The following is a 19000-nucleotide window of genomic DNA, read 5'->3' as shown; positions in this document are numbered from 1 at the left end:
AATATAAAAACTGAGTCAGGCATGGTGGCACACTCCTGTAGTCCCAACTACTCAGGAGGGTGAAGTAGGAGAAATATTTGAGCCCAGGAGATCGAGGCTGCAGTGAGCACCATCCTCCAGCCTAGGCAACAGAGCACGACACTGTCTCCAAAAAAAAAATATATATATATATAAAAAATAATGGAAAGTGATTTCTTTTACCTATTATATATATATATAAAATCATTGGTATATATATAACACAATTGGTATATATATAATTGGTAAAAGAAATCATTTTCCATTATTATTATATATTATATATATTTTATATAATATATAAAATAATCGGTAAAAAGAAATCACTTTCCATTATGATATACTGATTCAATGAATGCCAGAACTCCTTGAGCTGAAGCCTAAGGGCTTAGTTCATTAAACAGATGTTTCCAGGCTTCTCCAAGCCCTGGCTAGATAGGATCCACAAGCAGATCAACTTTATCTTTTACACCTAAGTTCTCAGCCTAGAAGACAGAGGAGTAATATTTTAAAATATACCTTGAAAGTTTTTATCAACATTTTACAATTAGGCCAGTAAAGATTGGGTTAACCAAAGGCACCTCCTCTCTTTAAGGCTCCAAGTTCTTCTGTTTAGGAAATGAAGATGTCAGGACCTTGACTGCCTACTGCCCCACAGGGACCTCTGCTAACCCACTGAATTTCATTTTTTTTTTTTTTTTTTTTTTTTGAGACGAAGTCTTGCTCTTGTCCCCCAGGCTGGAGTGCAGTGGCGCTATCTCCTGGCTCACTGCAACCTCCGCCTCCTGGGTTCAAGCAATTCTCCCGCCTCAGCCTCCCAAGGAGCTGGGATTACAGGCGACTGCCACCACGCCCGGATAATTTTTGTATTTTTATTAGAGACGGTGTTTCATCATGTTGGTCAGGCTGGTCTCAAACTCCTGACCTCAAGCGATCCACCCACCTCGGCCTCCCAAAGTGCTGGGATTACAGGCGTGAGCCACCGGGCCCAGACATTCTTTTCTTTTTTTGAGACGGAGTCTTGCTCTTGTCACCCAGGCTGGAGTGCAGTGGTGTGATCTCAGCTCACTGCAACCTCCCTCTCCCCAGTTCAAGTGATTCTCCTGCCTCGGCCTCCCAAGTAGCTGGGATTACAGGCACCTGCCACCATGCCCAGCTAATTTTTTAGTAGGGAAGGGGTTTCACCATGTTGGCCTAGCTGGTCTTGAGCTCCTGACCTCAAGTGATCCACCCACCTTGGCCTCCCAAAGTGCTGGGATTACAGGCGTGAGCCACCGCACCCAGCCACCACTGAATTTCTATATGATACATGCTTCTATGTGGAACAGATCAAAGAAGTACATTTCTCACTCCACTCTCTCAACACACGGTACACCCATTCATGAAAAAGCACCTCCTCTAACTCTAGAATTTATTCTGTTCTAGAACTCCACACCTTCCAATTTCACAATCTTCTCAAAGATTTTCCATTTCTGCTCCTATCTACCTCCCAAACAAATGACCATGCAAAAACCTACTGTAAAACATAACAATCTTCTTACCAGCCTCTTTCCTCCAGAGCTGAATGCTGGAGAGTAACAAAATTTAAGAGGTAGGCAGAGAAAGATAGCAAAAGCTCTGAATGGCAAAGGGAGTGGCTGGAAAGGTAGAGTTTAAAAAGCCGGAAAAGGGTAAGTCATAGATATCCGTGGAAGAAAAGTTTCAAGTCTGAAGAAGAAGCCAACCATGTCAAATGATGCAAAGAGGTCAAATAGCATGAAGACTAAAGAGGGCTTATTTGATCTGCAACAAAAAGAACACAAATTACTGTGGCAATGGCAGTTTCTGAAGACAGGTAGTGACAGAAGCCATAAAGCAGTCGAGTCTCTAGAATACGAGAAAGTAGAGACAATGACTGTAAACTATTCTTTCAGGAGCTTAAATACTAAGGGAAAGTTAGAGTTGCCGGGAAAGATTTCAGTTAATTTACATGCTAAGTGGAAACACTTCAGAGAAAAAGGCTGAAGATACACTAACACCTTGGGCCCAACAGCAACAGCTGCCCTCTACTCCACTGAGAAAACAGAGTTCTTACCTGTAGTGGAACAAACATGTAAAGTATTCATTGATTCATTCAATAAATATTTATTGCCGGGCGATGTGGCTCACGCCTGTAATCCCAGCACTTTGGGAGGCCGAGGCGGGAGGATCACGAGGTCAGGAGATCGAGACCATCCTGGCTAACACGGTGAAACCCCGTCTTTACTAAAACTACAAAAAATTAGCCTGGCGTGGTGGTAGGCGCCCGTAGTCCCAGCTACTCAGGAGGCTGAGGCAGGAGAATGGTGTCAACCCAGGAGGCGGAGCTTGCAGTGAGCCGAGATTGCGCCACTGCACTCCAGCCTGGGCGACAGAGCGAGACTGCATCTCAAAAAATATATATAAAATAAAATAAAATAAATAAATATTTATTGAGTGCCTATTAAGATCCAGGAGTTGGGTATATGCCGGTGAACAAAATAAAGTTTCTGCCCTCAGGAAATAACTATTAAAGGGGAGAAAATAGACAATAAACACAAACACACACATACACACACACACACACACACAACGACAGATAATAAAAAGGGCTTTGAAGAAAAAGCAGGATCAAGAGTAATATGAGGTGCTATTTTAGAGAAGACAGGCAGGCAAGGCCTCCCTGAGGAAATGACATTTGTGCAGGAACTTCAATGAAGGCACAGCAAGTACAAGGCCCTGGGATAGGAATAGGTTTGATGTGTTCAAGAAATAGCAAGAAGTCAGTGTGCCTGGGAGCTAAGGGATAAGGGTAAGAAACGATGTGAGAGAGAGGCTGGACATGGTGCCTCACGTCTGTAATCTCAGCATTTCGGAGGACAAGGTGGGCGAATAACTTGAGGTTAGGAGTTCAAGACCAGCCTGGCCAATACGGTGAAACTCCATCTCTAATAAAAATAATTTAAAAATCAGCCTGGCATGGTGGCATACGCCTGTAATCCCAGCTACTCAGTAGCTCAGGAATGAGAATCACTTGAACCCTGGAGGCAGAGGTTGCCGTGAGCTGAGATCACACCACTGCATTCCAGCCTGGGTGTCAGGGCGAGACTGTCTCCCAAAAAAAAAAGAAAAGAAATGATGTCAGAGAGAATACCAAGGCCACATCATAAGTACTATGATTTCGTCATAAGCCTCACAGAAAAGCAGTGAAGAGTTTTGAGAGTAGCGTAGCAGTGTCTGATTTCAGTTTTCAAAGGCTCACTCATTGCTGAGTAAAGAATTCCGATTACAATATAGGATGATGAAGTAGGATGATAAAGGGCAAGAGGGGCACAGTGGCTCAACCTGTAATCTCAGCACCGTGGGAGGCTGAGGCCAGGGGCAGAGGGGATCACTTGAGGTCAGGAGTTCGAGACCTGCCTGGCCAACATGGTGAAATCCCATCTCTACTAAAAATACAAAAATTATCCGGGCATGGTGGCGCATGTCTATAATCCCAGCTACTCAGAAGGCTGAGACACAAGAATCACTTGAACCAGGGAGGCAGAGGTTGCCGTGAGCCGAGATTGCGCCACAGAACTCCAGCCTGGGTGACAGAGCAAGACTCCGTCTCAAAAAAAAATAATAGAGAACTGGGAAAATCAAAAGAGGGGCATCCAACACTAAATATGAGTTAGGAAAGGCTTCAAGAAGAGTGAGGGAGAGAAAGGGTATATCAAATGGAGGACACAGACGTAGAAAAGAAAAAGGGGTTTTGAAAAGGCTTGACATTTATTTACACCAGCATGGGACAGAAAATATTGTATAAAAATGTACCATTTAAAGCCGGGCCTGGTGGCTCACACCTGTAATCCCAGCACTTTGGGAGGCCGAGGCGGGCGGATCACGAGGTCAAGAGATCATCAAGAGACCATCCTGGCCAACATGGTGAAATCCCATCTCTACTAAAAATACAAAAATTACCTGGGCGTGGTGTTGCGCGCCTGTAGTCCCAGCTACTCGGGAGGCTGAGGCAGGAGAATTACTTGAACCTGGGAGGTGGAGGTTGCAGTGAGCCAAGGTCGCGCCACTGCACTCTAGCCTGGCAACAGAGCGAGACTCTGTCTCAAAAATATATATATATACCACTTACATCTACAAAAAAAAAGAAAAAAAAGATATCCAGGAACAAAACTAATAAATATTTGTATGACTTTTCTGGAGACATTCACAAAACTCTGTAAGACATTAAAGAAAACCTATTTAATTGAAGAGATAAAACAAAGTAATGGATAGGAAGACTCAATATTTAAAAATGTGTATTTTCCCACCCACTGTTTTTGTTTGTTTGTTTTAAGAGACAGGGTCTCGCTATGTCTCCCAGGCTGGAGTGTAGTGGTGCAATCATAGCTCACTATAATTTCAAACTCCTGGGCTCAAGCAATCCTCAAATGTCAGCTTCCCAACATGCTGGGATTACATTCTCCCCACTTACCTATAAACAACATATTTCAAATAGAAATCCCAGTGAGCATACCAAAAGACATATACAAGAATTCCATAGCGGCATAATTCATAATAGCACCAAAGTGAAACAACCTAAACATCCATGAACAGTAAAATGGAAAAATAAATTGCATTTTATTCATACAATGAATTGATTATACAGCAATGAAAATAAACTCTGACCACACACAATTCAACATAAACAAATTTCAAAAACAAACCACCAACAGAATACAATGGCATGACTCCATTTTTATAAGGTTTAAAAACTAACCATAGTGTTGAAGATCAGGATGGTAGTTTCCTTTGAGCAAGGGGAAGGGAGTATTGATTGGGAAAAAGCACAGGTGGGGAAAGTTCTGGACTACTAGTATTTCCTCACTAAGCAGTAGTTACTAACAGGTGTACTCACTTTGTGATAATAACAACACTTACAAGTTGTGGGTTATTTTGTATTTATGTTATACTTCCATAACAGGAGTACTGGTGTCTGCAATTTACTTCAAGATACATCAAAAAAATTAGATTGAGGGCTAGGTGTGGTGGCTCACGCCTATAATCCCAGCACTTTGGGAGACTGAGGAGGGCGGATCACCTGAGGCCAGGAGTTTGAGACCAGCCTAGTCAACATGGTGAAACCCTGTCACTAAAAATACAAAAATTAGCCATTCATGGTGGCACATGCCTGTAATCCCAGCTACTCAGGTGGCTGAGGCAAGAGAATCGTTTGAACTCGGGAGACAGAGGCTGCAGTGAGCCAAGGTCACATCATTGCACTCCAGCCTGGGCAACAGAGTGAGGCTCTGTTGCAAAAAAATAAATAAATAAATAAATTTAAAGATTAGATTGATAGATATCTATGTTATAAAGCAAGTTTTATAAAATGTTATAGGTAGAATCTAAGAGATGGGCACGCAAGTATTCATTGTAAAATTCTTCCTACTTCTTTTTTTTTTCTTTCTACTTTACATTTAAATTTTTTCATAATAAAATGTTGGAGGTAAAAATCCCAAAGGGTTTTTTTGTTGGCAGAACTTGATAAGGCAATTCTAAAATCATGGAAAATTAAAAGGGTAATAGCCAAGACAACTTTGAAAAAGAAAAAGGTAAGGAGATACCTAACAGACAGAAAGACTAATTATTAGGCAATAACTAAAATAAGGTAGTAGTGACACAGAGATGGACAGAGAGACCAGTCAAAGAAAATAGAGCCTAAAAACTAACTGATGCACAGACAGAATACAGCAGGCACTAAAGATCAGTAGGAAAAAGTAGAACTATTCAAAAAGTGGGGATTAACAGCTTGAATTAGAAGAAAATACAGAATATCTTTAACTTACAAGGAAAATGAATACTGAACAACAAACAAATTACTGAAGAACACATAATTTTCTCTCATATATAGTTTTAAAACATGAGAAACAACATTATATATTGCTTAAGAATATATTCACATGGGAAAATAATACAGACATATTTGACAATGAAATATCAAATTCAAGTTAGTAGTTTCCTCCAGGGGTAATGAAGATTTACGCAAAGTATGTAAGTTGGGTGGTATTTGAACACACAATTTTCTATATTGTTCTTTATACATTTTTTCTTTTTTCTCTTTTTTTTTTTTGAGACGGAGTTTTGCTCTTGTTGCCCAGGCTGGAGTGCAATGGCACAATCTTGGCTCACTGCAACCTCTGCCTCCCAGGTTCAAGCGATTCTCCTGCCTCAGCCTCCCTAGTAGCTGGGATTACAGGCATGTGCCACCAAGCCCAGCTAATTTTGTATTTTTAGTAAAGACGGGGTTTCTCCATGCTGGTCAGGCTGGTCTCGAACTCCCGACCTCAGGAGATCCGCCCGCCTTGGCCTCCCAAAGGCGTGAGCCACCGCGCCCAGCCTCTTTATATATTTTCTCAAATCTTAAATATTTCATAACAAATTATAGATTTTTTGAATTAAAAAAAGTTTGAGGTATGAGTACATGGTTTTTAAACAGTACTTAAGACAGTTTAATGGGCTGGAACAAATACTAGGAATGGGGAATAAGAGAAGATGTTAAAAGAAAGAGACCAGATTCTGTAAAGCCTTATAAAACATGCCAAGAAATTTATTCACTTATTTATTTATTGTTTATTTGTTTATTTGAGATAGAGTCTCATTCTGTCGCCCAGGCTGGAGAGCTGTGGCACAATCTCGGCTCACTGCAATCTCCGCCTCCTGAGTTCAATCGATCCTCCCACCTCAGCCTCCCCAGTAGCTGGGTCTACAAGCGTGTGCCACCAAGCCCAGCTAATTTTTGTAGTTTTAGCACAGACAGGGTTTCACCATGTTGGCCAGGCTGGTCTCGAACTCCTGACCTGAGGTGATCTGTGCACCTCGGCCTCCCAGAGTGCTGGAATTACAGGCCAAGTCACTACACCCGGCAAGACATTTATTTTGCTTTTGTTTCATCCCACAAGGCAATCACTGAAAAGTTGTAAGCTAGGAAGTCCTAAAAGATTACTCTGACAAGGCCATATGATAGAGTATGTTTCCTAATGACAGAGGCTTGTTTACCATTTAATCCCTAATTTTAGCATAGTTTATAATACATTGATATTAATGAATATACAGGCTGAATTAATGAATTTACAGAAGGAATGGGGTGAGGGAAGCAGAGAAATTAGAAAGAAATTATAATAATCCAGGCAGGAAATGTTGGACTTACAATGATCACTTTAACTTACAGCTATCTATTTTACAAGAAATGTTAAGATTATAAGAAACTTTCACGGAACATGAAATAAAGTAAGAATCTGTAACATTATAAACATGAAGATCCTGGTTCAAATCAGGGAATGCAATAATTCTTTATCTACTCACCATTCTTCCGCTCACTAAGTGGGGGCAAATTGGGATTCCTGCCAGGGTGGAGGCCTAGGGTCAGCTCGGGCTGCAAGGAGAGCTCCTGCAGTTCATTGGCAACAGCTTCGCTCTGGGGACTGGGTGCCGCAGATAGGGACACGAGCACTGGTTCATCATCATTTTCGCCGGCCCCTCCTCCGTCCAGCCCATTCACAGCAATGACGGAAGGGGGCAGGCACACCACACTGGAGAAATCCACTTTGGCTTTCGTGATGGCAATCTGGAAATGGAAGAAAAAACGGAAAGTTTAGATGGTACCATGATAATATGGTTTGGTAGTGTCCTCACCCAAATCTCATCTTGAATTGTAGTTCCCATAATTCACACATGTCATGGGAGGGACTTGGTGGCGGGTAATTGAATCATGGGGGCAGTTACCTCCATGCTATTCTTATGAGTTCTCACAAGATCTGATGGTTTTACAAGGGGCTTTTCCTCTTTTGCTCTGCACTTCTCTTTCCTGCCACCATGTGAAAAAGGACATGTTTGCTTCTCCTTCCACAATGATTGTAAGTTCCTGAGGCCTCCCCAGCCCTGCAAAACTGTGAACCAATTAAACCTCTTTCCTTTATAAACTACCCAGTCTCAGGCAGTTCTTTACAGCAATGTGAGAACAGACTAATACAGTAAATTGGTACTGATAGAGTGGGATGCTGCTATAAGGATACCCGAAAATGTGGAAGCAACTTTGAAACTGGGTAACAGGCAGAGGTTGGAACAGTTTAGAGGGCTCAGAAGAAGACAGGAAACTGTGGGAAAGTTTGGAACTTCCTAGAGACTTGTTGAATGCCTTTGACCAAAATGCTGATAGTGATAGGGACAATGAAGTACAGGCTGAGATGGTCTCAGATGGAGATGAGGAACTTGTTGGAAACTGAAATAAAGGTGATTCTTGCCATGCTTTAGCAAAGAGACTGGTGGCATTTTGCCCCTACTCTAGAGATCTGTGGAACTTTGAACTTGAGAGAGATGATTTAGGGTATCTGGCGGAGGACATTTCTAAGCAGCAAAGCATTCAAGAGGAAGCAGAGCATATAAGTTTAGAAAATCTGTACCGTGATGATGCAATAGAAAAGAAAAACTCATTTTCTGGGGAGAAATTCAAGCCACCTGTAGAAATTTGCATAAGTAACAAGGAGCCTAACGTTAATCACCAAGACAATGGGGAAAATGTCTCCAGGGCATGTCACAGACCTTCACAGCAGCACCTCAAAGGCATAGGAGGGAAAAATGGTTTCATGGGCCCAGGGCCCTCCTGCTCTGTGCAGCCTCAGGACATCGTGCCCTGAGTCCCAGCTGCTTCAGCTCCAGTCATGAATAAAAGGAGCCAAGGTACAGCTCAGGCTGTGGCTTCAAAGCATGCAAGCCCAAAACCTCAGCAGCTCCCATGTGGTGTTGAGCCTGCAGGTGCATGGAAGTCTAGAACTGAGGTTTGGGAACCTCCACCTAGATTTCAGAGGATGTCCAGGCAGAAGTTTGCTGCAGGGGTACAGCCCTCATGGAGAACCTCTACTAGGGCAGTATGGAAGGGAAATGTGGGGTTGGAGCACCCACACAGAGTCCTCACTGGAGCACTGCCTAGTAGAACTGTGAGAAGAAGGCCACAATCCTCCAGACCCCAGAATGGTAGATCCACCTATAGCTTGCACCATACACTTGGAAAAGCTGTAGACACTCAACATCAGCCCATGAAAGCAGCCAGGGGTGAAGCTGTACCCTCCAAAGCCACAGAGGCAGAGCTGTTCAAGGCCATGGGAGCCCACTTCCTGAATCTGCATGTCCTGGATGTGAGACATGGAATCAAAGATCATTTCAGAGCTTTAAGATCTGACTGCCCCACTGGATTTTGGACTTGCATGGGGCCTGTAGCCCCTTTGTTTTGGCCAATTTCTCCCCTTTGGAATGGGTGTATTTACCCAATGCCTGTACCCCCCATTGTATCTAGGAAGTAACTAACTTGCTTTCGATTTTACAGGCTTATAGGTGGAAGGGACTTGCCTTATCTCAGATGAGACTCTGGACTTGGACTTCTGGGTTAATACTGGGATGATCTAAGACTTTGGGGGACTGTTGGACACACATACTTGTGTTTTGAAATGTGAAGAACTATGATTTGGGAGGGGCCAGGGGCAGAATGATACGGTTTGGCTGTGTCCCCACCCAAATCTCACCTTGAACTGTAGTTCCCATAATCCCCATGTGTTGTGGGAGGGACCCAGTGGGAGGTAATTGAATCATGGGGGTGGTTACCTCCATGCTGTTCTCATGATAGTGAGTGAGCTCTCACAAGATCTGATGGTTTTATAAGGGGCTTTTCCTCTTTTGCTTGGCACTTCTTCCTGCCGCCTTGTGAAGAAGGATGTGTTTGCTTTCCCTTCCATCATGACTGTAAGTTTCCTGAGGCCTCCCCAGCCCTATGGAACTGTGAGTCAATTAAACCTCTTTCCTTTATAAACTACCCAATCTTGGGCAGTTCTTTATAGCAGTTTGAGAAGAGACTAACAGACATGGAGAAACTATGCCACTGGAGTATATGCCGATGCTAATATTATAAATTACATCACTGGCAAACTACCACTATTCTTAAAAGCTTTTTGTAAAGTAAGCTAGCATCCACTGCTCTCCAGACCCCTGAATGGTAGCGCCACCAGCAGCATGCAACCTCAGCGTGGAAAAGCCACAGAGGCAGAGCTGCCCAAGGCTTTGGGAACCCCCCCCCTTTATATCAGTGTACCCAGAATGTGGGACATGGAGTTAAGGGCTGTTTTGGAGCTTTAAGATTTAATGACTGCCCTGCTGGGTTTCAGACTTGCATGGGGACTGTAGCCCCTTTCCTTTGGCCAATTTCTCCCTTTTGGAATGCAAATGTTAACTCAATGCCTGTATCCCCATTGTATCTTGGAAGTAAATAACTTATCTTTGATTTTACAGGCTCATAGGTGGAAGGAACTTATCTCCAGATGAGACGTTGGACCTTTGAGTTAATGCTGCAATGAGTTAAGACTTCGGGGGACTACTGAGAAGAAATAATTGTATTTTGAAATGTAAGAAGGACATGAGACTTGAGGGACTAGGGGTAGAATGATATGACTCTGATATTTGTCCCACCCAAATCTCATGCTGAAATGCAATCCCCAATGTTGGAGGTAGCACCTGATGGGAGATATCTGAGTCATGGGGGCAGATCCCTCATGGATTGGTGCTGTCCACATGATAGTAGTTCTTGCAACATCTAGTTGTTTAAAAGTGTGTGGCACTGCCCCCCTTCTTTCTCTTGCTCCTGCTCTCATCCTGTGACATGCCTGCACATGCTTCACCTTCTATCATGAGTAAAAACTCCTTGATAGCACCATCCTTGTACAGGCCTGCAAAACCATGAACCAATTAAACCTCATAAATTTAAAAAATTTTATATATATATATTTTATATTTTATATATATATATATATATATCTCCATTCACTGAATCCTATGTAGTTAGTAAGAATAATTTTTTTTTTTTTTTTTGAGGCAGAGTCTTGCTCTGTTGCCCAGCCTGGAGTGCAGTGGCGTGATCTCAGCTCACTGCAAGCTCCTCCTCCTGGGTTCACGCCATTCTCCTGTCTCAGCCTCCGGAGTAGCTGGGACTACAGGTGCCTGCCACCACGCCTGACTAAATTTTTTTGTATTTTTAGTAGAGACGGGGTTTCACCATGTTAGCCAGGATGGTCTCGGTCTCCTGACCTCAAGATCTGCCCACCTCGGCCTCCCAAAGTACTGGGATTACAGGCGTGAGCCACCATGCCCAGCCATGAGAATAATTTTTATAAAGCATTTCTAATGTGGGAAATGCTTATTCTAAAGCCACACTTAAGAAAAGTAAGACATAAAACTACATACTCATATATTAAAATATTACACAAAGAAAAAAGATTTTAAGAAGTATACCAAGACACAAAAGAGGGGTTCTGTTTGACTGGACAATGAAAAAATTTTCTTTAAGGTTCCAAATTTTCTCTAAAATACTTACATGGCTTTTATAATAAAAAGACTATAGTTTCTGATCTATAAAGTGAGATTCCCTGGGCATTCCTTGCCAACTTTTATGAAGACTTTAATCTAACTTGCTTTAGTTGAAGAAACCAACAAAATATTGAACAGCCATGAAGTGAAGAAAGACACTAAAAACTAAAAAGACCAAGGCCGGGCGCAGTGGCTCACACTTGTAATCCCAGCACTTTGGGAGGCCGAGGCGGGCAGATCACGAGGTCAGGAGATCGAGACCACGATGAAACCCCGTCTCTACTAAAAATACAAAAAAATTAGCCAGGCGTGGTGGCGGGCGCCTGTAGTCCCAGCTACTCGGAGAGGCTGAGGCAGGAGAATGGCGTGAACCCAGGAGGCGGAGCTTGCAGTGAGCCGAGATTGCGCCACTGCACTCCATCCTGGGCGACAGAGCGAGACTCCGTCTCAAAAAAAAAAAAAAAAAAACTAAAAAGACCATTATGATCTAACTTCAAGTAAAGCAATAGTGTGCCCAAACCTGACTGTAGTTCTGGTTGATAGATTTCACAGAAAATAAACTAGACTGGAAAAGGTCCAGATAAGAGCAATTAACATGAGGGAGATAATATTATGAAGAAAAAAGATATTAAGGACTCTCTACTCTAAAAGAGACTGGAAGAAGACTTAAGGGAGACAAGTCCAAAAAAAATATTTCAGCTCAGTATTAGGAACTCAATATTCTCAAGGGTAATTGAGCATGGGCAAACAATGGGAAAGGAATTCTTTTAGGTTTTGAATAATTTTAGAAATTACAAAACAACAAATGTCTACTAAGAAAATTCAGAATCTAAACGTCAAAGAATTCTTTTCCATCTTGTCTATGATTTATTATGGTTTGAACCACGTCTCTGTGTGTACTGGGAAAAAAACAACTGTTACACAGGATTAATCCATCTGGCTGAGTATTCTTTGTCATTGACTCTGAAAGAGCATGCTTGCTTCTTTTAACAGCAGCAGCCTTTCAGACTAAAAAAAAGACTTCAACTTTATGACATTCAAGGACCCCTTGAGAACTAACCTCCTTATTCTAAAGGAAAATAGAATGGTATCAAAACTTCAGCCCTAGGACTTAGGAAAAGTGGTTTCACATAGAGTAACAGGTTTTCAATAAACAGCTGTTAAATCATTATGGATTGTAAGAGTTCAGATCTCTCATAAGAAAATTAAGAAATTTAACTGTAACAATTACAACTCTGTATGCAGTAGATGGGCCTTGCAAAAGTATTAACACAAAACAAGCATTCTAATAGTTGTTAACTGAACAAAGAGAGAAGCAAATGAAAGATACATAAAGATAATCTAGGGAACCATGACAGACACGTCTTGGGGAAAATTTGGATGACACAAGGAAGACTGCAAGAAACATACAGAAACACTAAAAATAATGTTAGGAAGTCAAGGACAGGAAACATCAAGCCTCGTACCACTAAAATACTATAGCTAAACAGATGCGCTAGAATCATGGTTTCATATAAAAAGTTCTTAACTCAGCAAAACCCCATTATTTCAGACTTAACTGATATTTCTGATACTATAACTTGGTGTGAAATTAAGTAAAATCTTATGCTACTTGGCAGGGGCAGGGTAATATAAAAGAGTGCCAGGTGGCCAGGCTCAGTGGCTCACTCCTGTAATCCTAGCACTCTGGGAGGCTGAGGTGGGAGGATCGCTAGAGCCCAGGAGTTCCAGGTCAGTCTGGGCAACATAGTAAGACGCTGTCTCTTTTTAAAAAAAATTTTAAACAGTTTCTAAAAATTTTAAAAAGAAGGAAAAAAAGTGGTTAAAAGGTAAGTTTATTATCTAAGAGCTCCCAAGGCAGGAGGAAAGGTGAATTTAATGTTACATATGATTTTTATCACAATTATTTTTAGATGTCTTGGCAAAAAAAAAAAATCCACTAAGTAAACTTATATTACTGAGCTTGAAAGAATAAAACCACATATTTTATTGTTTTACTTTATTTTTTTTGAGACAAGGTTTCACTCCCGTCGCCCAGGCTGGAGTACAGTGGCGAGTTCTCAGCTCAGTGCAACCTCCACCTCCCGGCCTCAAGCAATCCTCCTGCCTCAGCCTCCCAAGTAACTGGGAATACAGGCATGCGCCACCAGGCCCGGCTAATTTTTGTATTTTTAGTAGAGATGGGGTTTTGCCATGTTGCCCAGGCTGGTCTTAAACTCCTGGACTCAAGTGAGCCACCTGCCTTGGCCTCCCAAAGTGCTGGAACTACAGGCATGAGAGCTCACCGAGTCCAGCCTTTTTCTTTCTTTTTTTTTTTTTTTAAGGGACAGGGTCTCTCTCTGTTGCCCAGGCTAGGGTGCAGTGGCACAATCATAGCTCACTGCAACCCTGAATTCCTGGGCACAAGTGATCCTCCCCCATCAGCCCCACAAGTAGCTAGGACGACAGGCACATCAGCATGCTCAACATTTTTTTTTTTTCCAGGGGGTTGGGGAGATAGGAGGTTTTTGCTATGTTGCCCAGGCTGGTCTCAAACTCCTGGCCTAAAGTGATCCTCCTACCTAAACCTCCCAAAGTGCTAGGATTACAGGAATAAGCCACTGTGCCTCGCCAAAACCATATATTCTTTAAAATGAAGTTAATTATTTAATTTACTTTTCACTAATTCAGAACAAACTTCTTCCTACTACTTTGAATTATTATTATTGCTGGAATTCAGAGATTTAGCATTTACATGTGTTACGATTCCCAAGAGACAATAAAAATCCATCACATGGTATCAATATTTTTCTAATGAAGCACGAAGTTAACTTCATGAGTTTGTGATGCTCTTATGCATTTAGTGAACATAACTAGTATTTCTAGAAAATGATTTAAAGAAACTTTGTAAAAAATGGCCCCCCAAAAGAAAGCCAACCCAAGTCCAAGTGCAATGCTAAGCATGAAGAGAAAATAAAGTTCTTGGGTTTTTTTTTTTTTTTTTTTTTTTTGAGACAGTCTCGCTCCACCACCCAGGCTGCAGTGGTACGATCTTGGCTCACTGCAACCTCTGCCTCCCAGGTTCAAGTGATTCTCATGTCTCAGCCTCCCGAGTAGCTGGGATTACAGGCATGCAACACTACATCTAATTTTTGTGTTTTTAGTAGAGATGGGTTTTCACCATGTTGGCCAGGCTGGTCTCGAACTCCTGACCTCAGGTGATCCACCCGCCCCGGCCTCCCAAAATGCTAGGATTACAAGGGTGAGCCACTGTGCCCAGCCAAGAAAGTTTTAAAAATAATGTTTCACCCAGGCGCAATGGCTCACACCTGTAATCCCCAGCAGTTGGGAAGGCCAAGGTGGGCAGATCGCTAGAGCCCAGGAGTTCAAGACAATCCTGGGCAACATGGCAAAACCCCATCTCTATAAAACACACAAAAGTTAGGCATGGTGGTGTGCATCTGCAGTCTCAGCTACTCCTGAGGCTGAGGTAAGAGGATCACCTCGACCCCAGGGAGGTTGAGGCTGCAGTGAGCTGTGATCATGCCACTGCACTTCAGCCTGGGCAACAGAGTGATACACATCCCAGGGGGGAAGAAAGGTGTTTCTTAGAACACATACGTTTTTTTTTCTTTTTTCAGACAGCGTGTTACTCTGCCACCCAAGCTAGAGTGCAATGGAATGATCATAGCTCACTGCGGCCTTAAACTCCTGGGCTCAAGTGATCCTCCCAAGCAGCTAGGACTATAGGCGTGTGCCATCACACCTGACTATTTTTTCACTTTTTTGTAGAGACAAGATCTCACTATGTTGCCCAAGCTGGTCTCAAACTCACGGCCTCAAGCGATCGCCCACGCTGGCCTCTCAAAATGCTGGGATTACAAGCGTGAGCCACCTTGCCCGACAGGACACATACATTTTTTAATAGTTTAAAGAAAGGACTGTTTGATACTATATTACAATGCAAAAAGAAAAGAAAGAAAATAGGAATATCAAATTCTATAGACCTGAACCCGATGGTTGTGCCTACTACTAACCAGAATAAAAGAAATAAGCAATCTGAAAAACTGCTTTAGCAAGTGTTCGATTCAGAATAGTTCTGTAATTAAGTTCCATATTTACAGAATTATTAAGGGCTTAAAGAGATCACTTAAAATTTACACATATATCTATAAACACACACACACACACACACACACACACTTTACCAAATATTTTTATTGGGTAAATTATATAATGCTATTTGTTAATTTAGGGATTTCAAAAGTTTCAGGATACATCCTTTAAAACACCAATATTAAACTATACTATACAACGATAAAATCCTTCCGTCAAGGCCATGAGGCAGGGAGTGAGAAAGAATACATAAAACGAGAGGGGCAGAATGTTGATAATGTTGAAGCTGATTATTAGGTATTTAGAAATTCATTATGCTATTATCTCTACATTTGTATATGTTTGATAACATTCTTCTAGTATTTTTTAAAAAATAAGATTCTTCCACAGAATGATGGGAAGACTCAGTGAGACACAGCAAGGTTTCCTTAACCTTGAGATTAGAAAATAGACCAGAAGTCATATATAAGCACTGACAAAAGACTAATTTGGCATAAAATATACACATTGGATTCACTTCTCTAACAAACACACTACTCTCTATTCATTTTGAAAGAGCCCATAGGATAATGTCTCGTAAACTATGATAATCTAGAGACAAGACCCAAAAATGTTGAGGTATAGCCATCATAATTAAGTCCCCTTTACCAATTCCTGAATACTCCTATAACTGTATTTACTGTAAAACTTGCATCACTTTTTAGAGTTGTAATTTATAACTCTACTGAGTCTAAGATCAAACTTTCTTTTTTTATCAAAGGATCAGTAACTCCAGTTTCTGGGCTGCTGATTCACGTATGATCAATAGCAGCCAGAACAAAAACAACATGGGGGCAGGGTCATCTCCCACAACCCATCTGTTTCCCGCTTTTGCTGGCCTGATTATGCCTCATCTTTTCTCCGCCCTACCCGCTTTAGGGCTGCATGCCTTCTGCCTGTACAGAACAACATACGTACCTAGAAGCAGCAGCATGAAATGTGTGAGAAGAATGGAAGAACGTAGACAGCTACTGACAACTCTAAAACATGAGCACTAGCACAATTCTTTATCATGACCCATGACAAAAAGGTGGTTCTATGTGACCAAATGGTATGGTTCTTCTGAAAAAAATTTTTAAACAATTGGTAAAAAAAAATTGTTTTCAATCAATGAACTTTCTTTTAGCTGGACATATTTTTACTTTAATTCTCATTGATTTACTTTCAATGTAGTAAACCTAATCTTGAAAACTCTTACTGTCTAAGCAGGTATGTAGGGGTGGGGGTGGGTGTAGGTGGGTATGGGTGTCTCTGTGTGTGTGTGTGTGTGTGTGTGTGTATGTAAAATCTGGTATGAAGGAATTCAAATCAACTGAACAAGTGTTTCCTGATAGCTTACTATATATGTACTAGGTACTGCCCTACGTCCTACAGTAGAAGATGAGGAAAACAGCCAGGCATGGTGATGCATGCCTGTAGTCCCAGCTACTTGGGAGGCTGAGGCAGGAGGACTGCTTGAATCCAGGAAGTAAAGGTTGCAGTGAGTCAAGACTGTGCCACCATACTACAGCCTGGATGACAGAGTGAAACTATGTCTCAAAAAAAAAAAGTGACTGTATAGAAGATGAGGAAAACATCAAGTCTTGGCTAATTAACTGCCCCTGCCTCTGTCTCTACCACCCCCATTATCTTCAGACATCTTAAAAACTACCAGGCTTTAGAGATGGCAAATAGGCCTTCCTATTCCTTCTTCATCTTGGAAATCATCTAAAAACGAGGAGTACAAGCAACAGAAAAATAAAACAATGGAAAGCACATGGAAGAGTAATGTGACAGATTAAAGATGGCTACAAATTGCCTGACACTTCCCTCCCATTAATGGTGGGGTTTATTTCCTTTGACCTTGAATCTGAGCTAGCCTCTGCCTTGACCAATCAAGAACAGTGAAAGTGATGGTATGCCAGTTCAGGGTCTAGACTTTAAGAGGACTGGCAGCTTCTATCTTGGTCTCTTGGAGCCCTGTGCCCCCATGTAAGAAGTCCAACTACCCTGATGGACAGATCTTAAAAAGAAGTCTCATCAGGCGGATCACGAGGTCAGGAGATCGAGACCATCTTAGCTAACAAGGTGAAACCTCATCTCTACTAAAAATACAAAAAAATTAGCCGGGCGTGGTGGTGGGCGCCTGTAGTCCCAGCTACTCAGGAGTCTGAGGCCAGAGAATGGCCTGAACCCGGGAGGCAGAGCTTGCAGTGAGCCGAGATCGTGCCACTGCACTCCAGCCTGGGCGACAGAGTGAGAATCCGTCTCAAAAAAAAAAAAAAAAAAAAAAAAAAGAGGTCTCATGACTACACAGAAGGGCAGAGGAATCCAGATGAGTCCAGCTTTCCAGACATCCCCACCAAGGTGCCAGGCATATGAACAAAGCCATCCTGGCCACCCCAGACAAGCCTAGTCACCTGCTGAATAACACTAAGAGATGACACTTAACACTGTATGGATCCATGTTAATACCATATGGAGCAGGCAGAATAATCCCTAAGCTAAGCCCTGTCCAAAATCCTCACCCACAAAATTGTGATATGTAATAAATGGCATCAGACTTCTCAACAGCAGAAAAGAAAGAAAAGAAAAGAAGGAGAAAGAAAAAGGGAAAGGAAGGGGAAAGGAAAGGGAAAGAGAAGGAGGGGAAGGGGAAAGGGGGAGGGAGAGGAAGGGAGGAGAAGAGGGAAGAAGAGTAAGGGGGAAAGGAGGGGAGGAGGGAAGGGGGAAAGGAGGGAAAGGGGAAGGGGGAAAGGGGGAAAGAGGGAAGGAGGGGAAGGGGAAGGGGGGAATGGAGGGAGGGAGGGAAACATGGGGGTGAATAACAGAAAAAACTTAAGATTATCTTAAGTGGTCGTCTCAAAGTAGTAAGATGCGGGGTAGACTTCTAGGTATCTATAGAGTTCTCAACGAATTGGGTAGCCAAGGTGATAAATACCCTTTGGTAACAGCCAATGGTGATAAATAGCCAATGGCAAAAAATAATTTATGGCCAGTCCATAAATTATTTGGCCTTTGCTCACTTCAGCTCCTCTTGATGGTTCTACGGGGAATTAGTCATCCAAGTATTTCCTCTTCCCCCAACAAAAAGGGTAACAGTAACAATATAACACTGCCTCTTCAATTACAACAGTACAGGCCCCTTCACTACTGGCTTCATTTCTCACCATTCCCTTTTATTCACACTCTAATCACTGGTACCGGTTATGCGGCTCTTTACTGTGACTGCCTAGAATTGCCTCTTCTTCCCCACCCTACCTCCTTCTCTTTATTATCCATCCCCTTCGAATGGGCTAGGCTTCCATAATATCCCAAGATTGCTTTTATCACTGCTTACTTTTACTATTATCATGGATTCATCTCCCAGTAGATGGTAAATTCACTGAAAGGAACTCCATTCTACTGGTTTTTTGTCTCAAGTACCCAGATACAATACTTGAAATTAAAAAAGAACTTAATAAATATTTGTTAATTTACTACGTAT

The 19000-nt window shown here is 42.1% G+C and overlaps 1 protein-coding gene across 4 annotated transcripts in view; it reads right to left on the bottom strand.

Moving 5' to 3' along the window:
* The window catches only part of MRTFA (myocardin related transcription factor A), a 232145-nt gene that overhangs the window by 138360 nt on the left and 74785 nt on the right, over window positions 1-19000 (bottom strand). For all 4 annotated transcript variants that reach the window (XM_063622894.1, XM_063622896.1, XM_063622895.1 and 1 more), the window contains one exon: window positions 7357-7618. In XM_063622894.1, the coding sequence (XP_063478964.1) occupies window positions 7357-7618 (262 nt within the window). The remainder of the gene's footprint in view (window positions 1-7356; window positions 7619-19000) is intronic.

Source organism: Symphalangus syndactylus, chromosome 18 (genome assembly GCF_028878055.3).
Source record: "Symphalangus syndactylus isolate Jambi chromosome 18, NHGRI_mSymSyn1-v2.1_pri, whole genome shotgun sequence".
Taxonomy (NCBI): Eukaryota; Metazoa; Chordata; class Mammalia; order Primates; family Hylobatidae; genus Symphalangus; species Symphalangus syndactylus.
The sequence above is the reverse complement of the archived record's forward strand: the minus strand, read 5'-3'. Positions and strand labels throughout refer to the sequence as shown.